This window comes from Myxocyprinus asiaticus, chromosome 6, assembly GCF_019703515.2.
Source record: "Myxocyprinus asiaticus isolate MX2 ecotype Aquarium Trade chromosome 6, UBuf_Myxa_2, whole genome shotgun sequence".
NCBI classification, from domain to species: domain Eukaryota; kingdom Metazoa; phylum Chordata; class Actinopteri; order Cypriniformes; family Catostomidae; genus Myxocyprinus; species Myxocyprinus asiaticus.
Genome location: NC_059349.1, coordinates 43,218,716 through 43,233,489, shown reverse-complemented (window position 1 = coordinate 43,233,489; position 14,774 = coordinate 43,218,716). Strand labels below are relative to the sequence as shown.

At 38.3% G+C, this 14,774-nt stretch overlaps 1 protein-coding gene across 1 annotated transcript; it reads left to right on the top strand.

The window, feature by feature from the left end:
- The first annotated feature begins 622 nt into the window (after positions 1 to 622).
- On the top strand, positions 623 to 8,043 carry LOC127442667 (zinc finger protein 774-like). Its single transcript, XM_051700863.1, has 3 exons — positions 623 to 1,250; positions 1,351 to 1,420; positions 3,138 to 8,043. Exons 1-3 carry the CDS (start codon positions 933 to 935, stop codon positions 3,992 to 3,994), a joined length of 1,245 nt encoding a protein of 414 aa, XP_051556823.1. The 5' UTR covers positions 623 to 932; the 3' UTR covers positions 3,995 to 8,043.
- The last annotated feature ends 6,731 nt before the right edge of the window (positions 8,044 to 14,774 follow it).

Here is a 14,774-nt window from a genome sequence, read left to right as displayed (position 1 = left end):
GTACTTGGTTTTTATTTTGGTGCAAAACAGTGTAAGCAGTTAAAATAATTTGTGTTTTATGTAGTAATATTTGGTAATGTTAAGTGTGAATGTAGTCGTTCATCAGACATTTTATTGCAAAAAAAATATTTTAAAAAATTAAGAGGTACATTCTCTGTTTATGACTGGGACTTCATTAAAGGAATATTCCAGGTTCAATACAATTTAAGCTCAAGTGACAGCAATTGTGGCATAATGTTGATTACCACTGAAAGTATTTTCCACTCGTCCCTCCTTTCTTAAAAAAAAAAAGCAAAAATCGGAATTACAGTGAGGCACTTACCATGTAAGTGAAGAGGCTTTTTTTTTTTTTTTTTTTTTTTTTTTTTGGTGAGGTTTTAAAGGCAGAAATGTGAAGCTTATAATTTTTAAGTTGTTAAATTGGCTATAACTTTACACAGAAAAGGTTAGTAATCGATTTTATCACAATGAAAACATGTCAACACGTGTATTGTTTGTCTTGTGTCTTCCACTGCTTCACTGGAATCCAGATTTTCCTTCTTTTTTTTTTTCTTTTTTTTTTTTTTTTAAGAGGGACATGTAGTGTTTTTTTTTTTTTTTCAATTTATTTTATTTATTTTAGTTGAGGAAATCAATATTATGCCACCAATGCTGTATATTGAGTTTAACTTGTATTGGACTCGGAATATTTATGTAATGCTACAAGGACTTTTATTTTGACATAATATCTGGGCAAAGCCCCACCCCCGGAACCGACATCAGCCTCCACTAGCAACAGTCTCAAAGCGTTACGCCGTTTCGAAGTGAAAAACAAAACAAGAAAATATCACGTTTAGAGCAGAGACCAAAACACTTTCCGTAATCTAATTTGGCACTGAAATACACTTGCCCGAGGGACCTTCTGGTGGCCCAAACGCTGAGGTAAGGCAAGGATGGCGAGTTACCGGGCGTTTCACACCCAGCTCGCGACCATCATGGAGACGCTGACGCGCGCGGCGGTGGCGGAGATCTGCGAGCTCGTGGATGACGGTTACGCCGTTTTACACATCGAGATCTCGCGCCATAAGAAGGAGAACGAGGAGCTAAGACGGAAACTTCAGCTCATAGAGTCCATCGTTGCGGCGCGGGGCTACAGCGACGAGAAAACGGCACTGCGAGACGGTCGGTGTGACAGTAATATTGGCGAAGCGCCCGTGAGCAGAAAAACGTCCGGAGGCGGAGAATCCACGAGCCGGAGCTCCGTGGCGGAGGCGAGATGATCACTTGTTTTGTTTTGATATTGTGGTTGTAAAACAATGTGTATAAAAAATCCTCAAGGTTTACGTTTGTTTCTTATTTATCTGTTTCCAGTCACGCGAGGAAGTAGATCTGATCCAGATGCAGATTAAAGTGGAGGGTCTCGAGCAGCAGCCGCTGGCAGGTGAGTCACCAGTCATTTCTGTTATACAGTATTGTTTGAACTCATGAATGAATATGGATGTTTTGTAATTTAAACATTATATCGCGGCTTCAAATCAAGTTAAAGCTGAAGTATGTAATTTCTGTGATACTAGCGCCACCAAACGGAATTACAAAAATAAACAATATTTTCAAAACAGCTTTCCGAATTTAGCTATCATCTGCTGTTGTTGAAACGTCTAATAGCCCCGCCCCTAACTCACGCCATTGGTTGACTAACATTGTTGGGTGGGGTCTAAGCGTGTCGCTCAAAACAAACGGGAATATTTTAGCACCACAGTGTTTACAGTTTTCAAGAAAATTAACCTATGAATGACTTACAGTTGTTTCTTCATATTAAGCTAGGATAGGAAAGTATTTTAACACTAAAAAATTTACATACTTAAGCTTTAAGCTCAATCTAAAGCATTTGTGGCATAATGTTGATTATTAAAAAAAAATTTTTTTAATTTGTCCCTCCTTTTCTTAAAAACAAAAATCAAGGTTGCAGTGAGGCACTTAACAACAAAAGTGAATGGGGCCCCATTCGTAAATGTTAAAAAAAGACTCCTTGTTCAGTTAATTCCTAATATTTGATAGATGTTTGTGCTGATATTTTCCTACTAAACTTGATGCCTTTTCCTGGAGGATGATGTCATAAGAACTTAAAGTACTGTGCAAAAGTTTTAGGCACTTGTGAAAAATTTGCATAGTGAGGATGTCTTCAAAAATAATGACATAAATAGTTTTCATTTGTCACTTAATGACAAACAAAGTCCAGTAAACATAAAAAAGCTAAATCAATATTCGGTGTGACCACCTTTGCCTTTAAAACAGCACCGATTCTCCTAGGTACACCTGGACACAGTTTTCCTTGGCTGTTGGCAGATAGGATGTTCCAAGCTTCTTGGAGAATTCGCCACAGTTCTTCTATCTATTTCGGCTCTCTCAACTGCTTCTGTCTCTTTATGTCATCTCAGACTGACACGATGTTCAGTGGGGGGCTTTGTTGGGGCCATGACATCTGTTGCAGGGCTCCCTGTTCTTTTATTCCAATCTTTTCTATTTGCAAAAGTAATGTTTGGGAGTCTAACATTTATATTTCCTATTGACACACTAAAGCTGAAGATATAAATATTTACATTACATATATGCATTTGGCAGATGCTTTTATTCAAAGCGACTTACAGTGCACTTATTAAGGGACAATTCCCCTGGAGCAACCTGGAGTTATGTGCCTTGCTCAAGGACACAATGGTGGTGGCTGTGGGGATCGAACCAACAACCTTCTGCTTACCAGTTCAGTGCTTTAGTCCACTACGCCACCACCACTCCATAAATAACCATCTTAAGACAAATGCTTTTGTGAAACATCTTATGTGCCTAAAACTTTTGCACAGTAATATATGTTTGTTTAAAATGGCAACATCCTCTCAAACCAAAGTTGTGAAATTAGTTATAAAGTAGTAGTAGAAATGTTGTGATATCAATAGTTAGGGTGAAAAGAACTATTGAATGATTACTGATCATTTCTGTCTTTGAAAATTGTGAGATACATTTGTTATCCAATATATTAACCCATATGATGGGGAGATGAAAATATTCTGCGTAGTAGGAATGATCCACCTGACCTTTAATACCTAATCCTTCCAGATGAGTGTGATGTGTAACATACTGTGTTTGCTTGTGTGTTTTTACAGATGATGACGACGATGATGATGTTGAAAGCGTCTCTGCAGTAACTCATGACTCTCCTAAACCAGATGTTGCTGAGCTCTCTTGTCAGGACACTTACACACTTGCACATTCCCCTGTGCATGACACACACACTCATACACTCCCACATTCCCCTGACAATGACACACACTCTCATACGCATGCATTTGCAGACACACACTCTGGTGCTGATGAATCCCAGCACTCCAGTATCGATTTGACGGGTGCCGATGATGCCTCCTTTTCCCTCGCACACAGTACATCAGAGACTCGTCCCTCCCATCTCCATCGAGTGTTTCAGGAAGACTTTTGTGTGACGGCTGATCTGGACACAGTCTCCGACTGGGCCACACATTCTGTCCGTAACACACTCACGCATTCACAAACCTCCCCACAGACGGTTGGTGGCTCAGATCCCCTTGTATCCATTAATTCACCTTTGTTTGCTGCACAGCGACTGGTTGCTCTGGGGAACGTCTCGGGGCTGAGTCTCTATGGGCGGTTGGGCGCTCTACGGGGAGTCGAAGCTGGCAAAAGACACTTCATTTGCTCAATCTGTGGGAAGAGTTTCACCACGTCGCAGAGTTTGGACACACACATGCGCATACACACTGGTGAACGGCCGTACCGCTGTGAGCAGTGCGGGAAGCGTTTCACGCAGTCTGGCCACCTCACGGCTCACCAGACTGTCCACACTGGAGAGAGACCATACAAGTGCACCCACTGTGGAAAACGATTTGCAGGAAAACAATACCTACGCATACACACCAAGAAACACCACCCTGACTTACACACGCTCTCACATATAGCAACACACACACAGCAGGAAACACCACCATGAGTGAAATGAAACACATCCCTAGAGAGTATACATGTGCTCACAACACAGAGAAAGCTGGAAACCAGTTTTGTTGTTTAAGATTTTTTTCCTCTTATTTATTCAGTTGGAAAGATGTTTGGTGGAGGTGTCCTGCATCTTGCATTATACAGAAGAGATTTAATGAAAGACATTAATTTAATTAAAATGTTTGAAGAGTTAACATGCCAGTCCTGATTGTAGTTATGCAGTGGTCAGACCTGCATTCTCAAACATGTTATAGAAAAATTAAAGCAGCTCTGTCAGTGAGTTAAAACCTGTGTGCATTATACACACTGCAGGGAAACCATATGAAAGCCAACAATTGTACATCAATATTAGAAGAAACAAAGACTCTTAAAAAGAGCATGTACACAAAAAGTCAGATACCCACTAACTGTTGCACATAGAGTAGATGTACTGAAAGTGTACAGGAAAATGTGTGGCTATTTCAATGAAGAGTTTTGTTATGATCTAAATTAGATAGAACTATAGATTTTACATTTATACTTGCAGCTAGTCACTGGAGAAACACTGCATTAATTTGTTTTATTTAATAGAAATAAACAAATTCAAGGAAGAGTGTTTGTGTCTCCAAGCGTCTAGTTTTAAGCCATTGTGACTGCTATATCTAAAAAAAATGTTTTTTTAATTTTTTTATATATTTTGTTATGATTTCCATTTTTATTTTATTTTTTTACATCTAATCGAAAAACAACGTGAAATGTTTGTAATTTAAAAAATGCATATGTCACACCATAGGTCTCTTAACTGTAAACGATGAGTTAATTACAAATGTTAAACAGTCACAGCACCTAAATGTCCATGTAATTTGTCAATTACTGAAATACAGATGAATTATATTTAACAAAATCATCATAAAAATTGACAATTAGCTATCATGTTACAGTGAGGGAAAGCTTGTTGCACTGATTCAACATCACCGATTAACGTTTCTAAACAGCTTTAAAAAAAAAAAAAATTTATTGAAAATATTTAACGTAACATTTCATGATTATTCTAATAATTGTAAGTGACTGTATAAAAGAGTTACAATTTTAATGTAGAATTAAGTGGCAAAATACAATTTAGTGTGAGAAAAGAGGTGTAATTCATTAGTAAAGCCCACTTGATTCTGCCCTATGATTCTGAGTTGCACAATGCTGAAGCTAAATCTTTCTGTTGTCATCTCTAAGAGTACAAAGTGTAAGATATAACATAACTTGCACATTTGTATTATTAACACCATGATGATTTTACTTTATTTGTAGATTTTATCCAGACTAATTCTCCACAAATTCCCAACAATCTAAAGTCCAGAAGCAGGAACATCAATACAACAAACAAATCAACTGAAAATATAAATCTGGAACACCTGCTATGACTTTCTCACCTTTTTCACCTCTCATGAGTTTGCATCCCTGAATAATAATGACTAATTATGAAGACACGCTCACTGAGAACTTTATTAGGAACACCTGTACACCTACTTATTCATACGATTATCTAATCAGCCAATCGTGTGGCAGCAGTGCAATGCATAAAATCATGCAGATACAGGTCAGGAGCTTCAGTTAATGTTCACATCAACCATCAGAATGGGGGAAAAAAATGTGATTTCAGTGATTTGGACCGTGGCATGATTGTTGGTGCCAGACGGGCTGGTTTGAGTATTTCTGTAACTGCTGATCTCCTGGGATTTTCACACATAACAGTCTCTAGAGTTGACTCAGATGGTGCCAAAAACAAAAAAATATCCAGTGAGTGGCAGTTCTGCAGACAGAAATGCCTTGTTGATGAGAGAGGTCAATGGAGAGTGGCCAGACTGGTTCGATCTGACAGAAGGATTACAGTAACTAAGATAAATGCTCTGTACAATTGTAGTGAGCAGAATAGCATCTCAGAATGCACAACACATGGCGGATGTGCTACAACAACAGAAGACCGTGTTGGGCACTTTATTAGGACAATAGTGTTCCTAATAAAGTGCCCAATGTCTAATTGTGTAGCAGCATGCTTATCTCTGCATGCCTGTGTATGTTTTAGCTGTAGAAAGTCTACATACTTGCTCTGCAGCAGCAGCATTAGCGTAGCAAATCTAGTACACCAAGACCAATATCCTATCAGTGTGTCAGAAAAGTCCAAAAAGTTATCATGACTGAACTGTATTTAGCACTCTAAATACAAATAAAACTGGCCTGACAACCATATTCTGCTGCTGTATGGACGTGGCAAGAAACTCACCGACCCGCAGTAAAGAATAATGCCTTTGTATACCAGCTTGCACAAGGGCTTCTAATATCTGATCTTTGAATTGTCTCTTTAGAATGTTGCTTTGAATGAATAAATAAATAGCACAAATTATTCTGGATGAGAAACTACAAATACTAAATTAAAAACCAACACATATGGAAACCAAATTTCCTTAAATGCTTATATGACAGTGAAGGTCACAAACAGGGTTATGCTATCACTATATAATGTGTTCTTTCTTTCATATCACTGCAAAAATTAAAAAGTCATTTTGGCAAAATCTTTACATGTTGCCTGTTTTATCATATTTTATCAGTTTTAAGCTGTCTGGCCCTTTAAGACTTCACTGTAAACATCCACTGCTGTGATTGGCTAACATCGTGCAGCCCCTCAAAATCAGCCATTTTTTTAACTCAATCAGAAGAAAATGAACAAACTCCACACAACATTATAAAACCACATTTCAGGGTTAAAACATAACGTACACTCAACACATTTCAACTGAATGTATCAGATTGTTCACTCAAGCACAGGATAAACTATCAAACAGTCATGACATTTGAAACATTCATGAATAGAATTGATTACTTATGGTGTTTCGTCGAAAAGTCCAATTTTAACTGCAACATCTTTTAATAACAGTTCTTTTGCAACGCTTGAATCATATTGTGATTGTTTCACAAGCAATACATGCTGATATGAGCCGAAAACACACACAATCCACGCTGAAATGTTCTGAATACGCAAGTGTAATACAATCCACTGTGATGTTGGGTGCTTCAACAGGCCAAAGAAGAGATGCACATCTTCACCAGAGTGACATTCAGCATTTTCCTAGTTTCTTTACACACAGGACTGCATGCATTTCTCCCAGTAAGTGGCAGCCGCAGAATGAGACACGTTTTTAGAAATTTCACTTGTACCGCTCTTAAACAGGTGTTGTGCGGAAACGCATCAATACGATCAAAGATGTCCATCTAGTCCATGTTTACAAATGACCAACAATTAAAAATAGCACAGATGGGTGCAAAAATGGTCCAGGACGCCTTCAAAACAGCACAAAAGCAAGACAGCAAACAGCAAGATGAACAAGAATGGGGGTGTCCTTCTTAGATTTATTATTTGACATTGTGTCTTTTAAAAGTGGCACGAGAGGCATGACAATGGTCAAAGCCATGCATGTTTATGTAGAAAAACATTTAAATCCAGATAGGCACTTGAAAGTGTCCAGTAAAAGTCCCCTTTGTGTGAATCTCACATGACAGGCCCATCTCTCTCCTCTTCACCTGTGTGACTGACTGAGCACCAGTGGGTAGGGCCAAGGGTGCAATGACGAAAAATATTGATGTCTTGCAGAAGAGGCAGTCATATGCAGAAATATTTGGTCCTTGTAACGTCACAAGTTCTACAAATTCCAAATAAGCCGTTTTTGCAACATGGTTTAAATAAATGCTCTTTTTCTATTAAGGAGGAATTTTTCAGTTCTGTTTTTATAGTACAATGACCTCTTATACATGTCGAAAGATCAAGGAAAATGTTATTCTTCATGTCATGACCCCTTTAAAAGGATCAGAATAAGTGAGGGACATAACACTGGTGCCCCATTAAAAATGGATGCTCCTGGAGCCAAAAGAATAAATAAATACTGTAATAAATAGTTACTGTAGAGGCCTTTTTGGCTCTAAATAAAAAAAATTAAAAAAAAAACAACAACTGAAAAATGTATAAATATTTATGTGACAAACATAAATCTTTTTCTGAGGAATCAGAGGAAGTCAGCAAAATTATTCGAGAATAAAGCTATTGGTCATATCATCGTCCATTTGTCTGTGTGATTTTTCTGGAGCATATTAGGGTTTACTGACTTGCACATTGCCCGGACAAACACACCATCAACCACTGCTGGATGTTCAACAAACAGACATAAGGGCAACAAACTGTAGGTGGGTGACAGTACCCCTTGAGCACTGTTTTAAAAAGTCACTGTCATAGCATCATTCAGTTAGAAGGAATCAGGATTCATTGTGTAACACAGGTGATCTTATTGAAGCAACTATGCTTGGCACATTGTGGGGTATTTTCGGCTCAGTAGTGAGTTTGATATACACAGGGATGCAAGGTGTGATACCATGTCTTCCTCCAGCTCCACTCTCCTTTCCTGTTATAAGTACTGATCAGGTAAGAGCTTTAAAGTAAAAGCTTTTAGCTCTACAGGTAGGAAAGGTAAACCTGACAACATGCACTTTAAATGACAGAATTATCCAAACCCCAAATTTCTCAAGTGATCTGTAAATATGTGTTAAAACAGACCATATATAAAATATATATCAGAGTTTTTATAAGTTAAAAAATCTGATACATATAGAGTATTGTATTGTGCAGTTTACCTCGTGGGCCTTCTCTGAGGTAAAATAAGATTCCCCAGGGGTTGCTCTTTTCATAGCTCATTGAATTTGAGAAGCAATTTGCTCTCCTTTTGAAGAGTTCACCCAAAAATGAAAATTCTCTCATAATTTACTCACCCTCATGCCATCCCATATCTGTGACTTTTTTTCTTCTACTTTTTACTCCAAAAATCTAAATACATTACTTTGTCCACAGATCTACCATTAACAAATAGACATAAAAACTTTTAATATCCAACATTATTATGGGGTCCATTTCCACCTGGTGAATTTCAGAAAACAATGCAAGGTGGTACATGCATTTGGCATTTGACATTATTATTAATAATAATAATTTTTATTTATATTTATATAACGCCTTTCCACAAGCTCAAGGACACTTTACACTCCATATACATTTAACAGGACTAAGTACATTAATATACACTACCAGTCAAAACTTGTGAAACACTTCATTCTTTATTATAATTTTAATTATAATTATAATTTCAAATTCCAGAGCATGCATTTTTCAAACAATCAAAAACGGCTGACTTCCTGTTGGACGGAGCTTATGACTGTCAGCGTGAAAGTTGTCCGGCTTGATGAGATCTATATATCTACCAATTTTGGTGACTGTAGGTGAAAATGGGGTCCTACAGAGCCCCCCATAATGGCCATTTTCATAGAGCCCCCCTACACCCCAAACTTTGCCCAGCCCTAATAACCGACAACTCTGATGTGTGTGCAAACTTTCAACAGTTTTCATGCATGTTAAGTACCCCAAAAGTACCAAAACCTTGAAAAGAAGAAGAAGAAGAATCCTTAAAAGAACAATAGGGTCTCCGCACTTTCAGTGCTTGGGCCCTAATAATTCCTAGAAGAAAATAGGGCCTCTGCACTTTCAGTGCTTGGACCCTAATTAAAGATATCTCAAATGTGATATTTCTTTTTTATGGGTTGTCTTTGTCTAATTGACACATTTTCAGCCTTCCAGATACTCCAAAATCAATTAATATTAAAATATTTGTATTCACTCCATTGCAGTACATGGGCACTTGGTATTTTGTGGCAGCAGCAGCATGGGATGAAGATAGTATTAAGGACTTCAGGGTCACTGACAGTTCTATCCTTCACATCCAGAAAAACGAAAGCTCCACTCTGATAGTGACTGAAAAGGCACGGTGAGTGGAAAGAGACACATATGCACCCAGATACATTTACATATCATATAAGCTGTTCTATAATTTTCTATGTGATTCAAGTACATGTGAACCATTTTTGTTAATGACATCACAGTGGAGAGGAGTGTCAAACAAAAACTTGGGAGTACTTTGCTTACACTGCAACATACCCATTCCTGTCTAGAACAGGTAGGTGATGTTCAATTGCTAAAAACACAATAATTGAATGAGAGCTAACATAGAACTGATTTCTGCCACAATCTGGTGTTATTGGTCATTTATGTTTTTAAAGGGATAGCTCACCAAAAAATTAAAATTCTGTCATCATTTAATCACCCTCATGTTGTTTCAAACCTATATTAATTTCTCTGTTCCGTGGCACACAAAAGGAAATGTTTGGCAGAGTCAGTCAACTTTCACTTTTATTGCATTTTTTTTCATCCAATGAAAGTGAATGGTGACTGAGACTGCCTATCTCTTTTTGTGCACCTTGAAAGAAAGTAATATGGGTTTGAAACAACATGAGGGTGAGTAAATGATGACAATTTTAATTTTAGGTTGAATTATCCTTTTAACATACTTTAAAACTTTGTCACTGTTTTCTGAGCAGATTTTGAGGCTGGTGCAGTGATTTGGGATGGCAACTGGATAAACTGCCCCTCATGCATCATAATATTGATGGTGAATGCAAAGGATGAAGTCAGCGTTCTGCTCTTCAGTCAGTATCATCCTTGATTGTCGTATACTTCCTCCTAAACCAGACAGCAATGAAAACAAAACATACACAAACATTTAATTTATGTTGTATCCCACCTCCGAAACGAATGTTTAATCAAGAGGTTTTTGGTACAGCGGCCCAGAAAATACAGTATTTGGACACACCAAAAATGTATAAAAGTTTTTGCATTATGAAATAAAATATTAAACCAAGTGGCAATAATTTAAAGGAAGATATTTGCTTCTCTAATGCAAGGACTTTCAAACATTTTAAGTGTGATTTAAGTATTTAAAAGCTGCCACATACTTTTAGTTGATGTGATCCGGTTAGCAACAAAGCATGGGGCAGTTTTAAAGTGAGATTTACAATAAAAAAAAAATTAAATATGTGTTTGCTGTTTTTAATACATATTCAAGAGTTATGCCCATCATCCATTGCAGATCATAATGACACCACACCAGATGAAGTGATGCAGGAATTTAAATCTAAAACGGAGTGTGCTCTTATGGACGATTTTTTTAAGGCTCCTCTGACAAAAGGTTGGCCAGACTTTGTGTCTGCCTCTCATTTCCTGCAATATTTCATGACAAAGTAACTAAAGTATAACAAAGTATTTCAAGTCAGATCAGGTTTATTAACAGTTAATCCAAAATGCCTTTTTTTAGGTTATTGTAAATGATGACACTGTTGACTGCTTAAAATACAGAGGTGAGTTGAAACTAAAGTTCTAAACAGTCTGTTTCTACTGAAAATTACACATTTTCACATTGCATTGTTATGATTAAATTTCTCACTCCCATAGGTCACCAACAGATGCAGAGATCTTCACAGTCCAGACCTACAATAAATTACTGCAGTCCAGTACATAATAAATCACTGTTTATGGTTCTGCTTTTGATGCAAGGACTGATCTCTTAATTACATTTTTAGATTTTATATATTATCCCAGGTAAGACTGCTTTATACAAACAGAATCAATATTTCAATAAAATACTGGTGAAAACCAAAAATTGTATTATTGATATGAATAATTATGATTAGACAGTCACTGCAACTATCGTGATAATAAAGTAACGATTATTTAACATGTTACTGTAAGGAAAGCCTGTAGTACAAGTTAAATGGTTAATCTATTTTCTAAGCAGCATTGTGTCAAAAATGACAATTTTACTGAAAATCAACATCATTTTGCATATCAGCTATATTTGAAGATGATGTTGATTTTGAAGAGTAAAAAAAAATTAATAAAAAAAAATTGGAAAACAAATACATAGAGCCAGCAAAGACATACTTATTTTTTCTGATTACACCTTGTGTACACGTGCAAACCATCACAAAGCTTTAAACAGCTTCAGCTCTCTAAGACGAAAAGTGTAAATACTGTACTTTTAAACACAGTTTGCACACTGGCATTATTGACTAATGACGAAGATGTATTTTCAACACATTTCAATCATGTTGAGAACATTTATATAATCTTGATACAATTTTACACTAAAACCATTAATACAACCCCAATTCCGAAAAAGTTGGGACAGTATGAAAAATGCTAATAAAAACAAAAAGGAATGATTTGTAAATTATATTCACCCTTTGCTATATTGAAAGCACCACAACTACACATAATATGATGTTTTACCTTGTGTAGGTTTTTTTTTGTTGTTGTTGTTGTTTTTTTTTGTTTTTTTTATGTACAGTAATTTAAAATCAGATTTTTGCAACACGCTCCAAAAAAGTTGAGACTTGGGCAATTTAAGACTAATACAATTTGACAAGTTGAAATAACAAGACGATGTGAAATAGGAGATGTTGTGTCATAGTCAGAATCAGAATCAGAATGAGCTTTTTTGCCAAGCGTTCTCACGTACACAATTTTTTTGAATTTTTTTTGGTCATAGGAGAAACAAGTGCACACAGAACATTACATTACCTGGATGTCATGGCACTCAGTGCTCTGTAGCACCGGCCAGAGGGCAACAATTCAAAGAGGGAGTGGGCAGGGTGTGTGGGGTCCAGAGTGATTCTACCTGCACGTTTCCTTACTCTGGACACGTACAGGTCTTGGAGGGTGGGCAGGGGTACACCAATAATCCTCTCAGCAGTCCTGACTGTCCGTTGTAGTTTCCTTCTGTATGATTTAATGGCTGAACCAAACCAGACGGTTATAGATGTACACAGGACAGACTCAATGATGGCTGAGTAGAACTGTGTCAGCAGCTCCTGTGGCAGGTTGAACTTCCTCAGCTGGTGAAGGACATACAACCTCTGCTGAGCCTTCTTCACAATGGAGTCTATGTGGGTGTTCCACTTCAGGTCCTGAGAGATGGTAGAGCCCAGGAACCTGAATGACTCCACTGCTGCCACAGTGCTGTTCAGCTCAAGGTTGTTGTGACCGCACCAGACAGCTAGCTGTTCAACCTCCCGTCTGAACTTGTCACCGTCGTGGATGAGGCCAATTCCAAAACGGTCAGAAATCTAGGGGTAACCATCGACAACAATCTAAATTTCACAGACCACATCTCAAAGACCACAAGATCATGTAGATTTACACTCTACAATATCAGGAAGATAAGACCCTTCCTCTCTGAACATGCCACACAACTGCTTGTCCAGCCACTTGTCATAACTAGACTGGACTACTGTAACGCTTTCATTGCAGGCCTCCCTGCATGTGCAATTAGACCCCTGCAAATGATCCAGAATGCAGCAGCACATCTGGTCTTTAATGAACCAAAGAGAGCGTATGTTACACCACTCCTCATCTCTCTCCACTGGCTGCCAGTTGAAGCACGTATCAAATTCAAGGCTCTGATGCTGGCATACAGAACAGTCACTGGGTCTACTCCAGCATACCTAAAATCATTTATGCAGAGCTATGTGCCCACTAGAAGCCTGCGGTCGGCTGAGAAACGTTGCCTTGTTGTACCAACACAAAGAGGCACCAAAACACTTTCCCGGACTTTCAGCTTCATCGTACCACATTGGTGGAATGACCTTCCCAACTACATTCGTGAAGCTGACTCACTCTCTGTCTTCAAAAAAACGACTAAAAACACACCTTTTCCATGAGCACTTAACCAGTCATTAATGTTGCACATTAATCTGTTTTGAATACTATTCTGATGCTAGTGAAACTTTGTAATATGGTACTTTTCATACCACTGTCTCCTTAAGATGATTCGCTTATGTCTTCCTCTTTTGTAAGTTGCTTTGGATAAAAGTGTCTGCCAAATGAATAAATGGAAATGGAAATGGAAATAGCCAATTACCATGGTGTCGTCTGCAAACTTCAGGAGCTTGACAGAGGGGTCCTTTGCAGTGCAATTATTTGTGTACAGGGAGAAGAGCAGTGGAGAGAGAACGCATCACTGAGGAGCACCAGTGCTAATAGTGAGGGTCCCAGATGTGAGTTTCCCCAGTCTCACTAGCTGTTGCCTATCTGTCAGAAAGCTGGTGATCCATCGACAGATTGGGGTGGGAACGGAGAGTTGGGTCACTTTGGTTGAGAAAGATCAGGAATGATGGTATTGAAGGCTGAACTGAAGTCCACAAATAGGATCCTTGCATAAGTCCCAGGTCTGTCGAGGTGTTGCAGGATATAATGAGGTCCCATGTTGACAGCATCGTCCACAGACCTGTTTGCTCGGTAAGCAAACTGAAGGGGGTCTAGCAGGGGTCCAGTGATGTCCTTCAGGTAGGCCAAAACCAGTCTCTCAAATGATTTCATGACCACAGACATGAGAGCGACAGGTCTGTAGTCATTAAGTCCTGTGATTTTGGTTTTTTTGGGGACCAGAATGATGGTGAAGCATTTGAAGCAGCAGGGAACTTCACACTGCTCTAGTGATCTATTGAAGATCTGTGTGAAGACGGGGGCCAGTTGGCCAGCGCAGACTTTCAGACAGGCAGGTGAAACACTGTCTGGGCCTGTAGTATTGTATACTGCATAAGGAGCCTCCAAAAACTGCCTAGTCCTTCAAGAGCAAGGATCGTTCAAGACTTGCCAATTTGCCAACAGGTGCTTCAGCAAATAATCCAACACTTAGAGAACAATGTTCCCCAAAGACAAATTGGAAGGATTTTGGGCATTTCACCCTCTAGAGTGCACAATATAGTTAAAAGATTCAAGGAATCTGGTTAAATATCAGTGCGTAAAGGGCAAGACGAAAACCACTTCTGAATGCTCATGATCTCTGATCCCTCAGACCTCACTGTCTAATAAAACA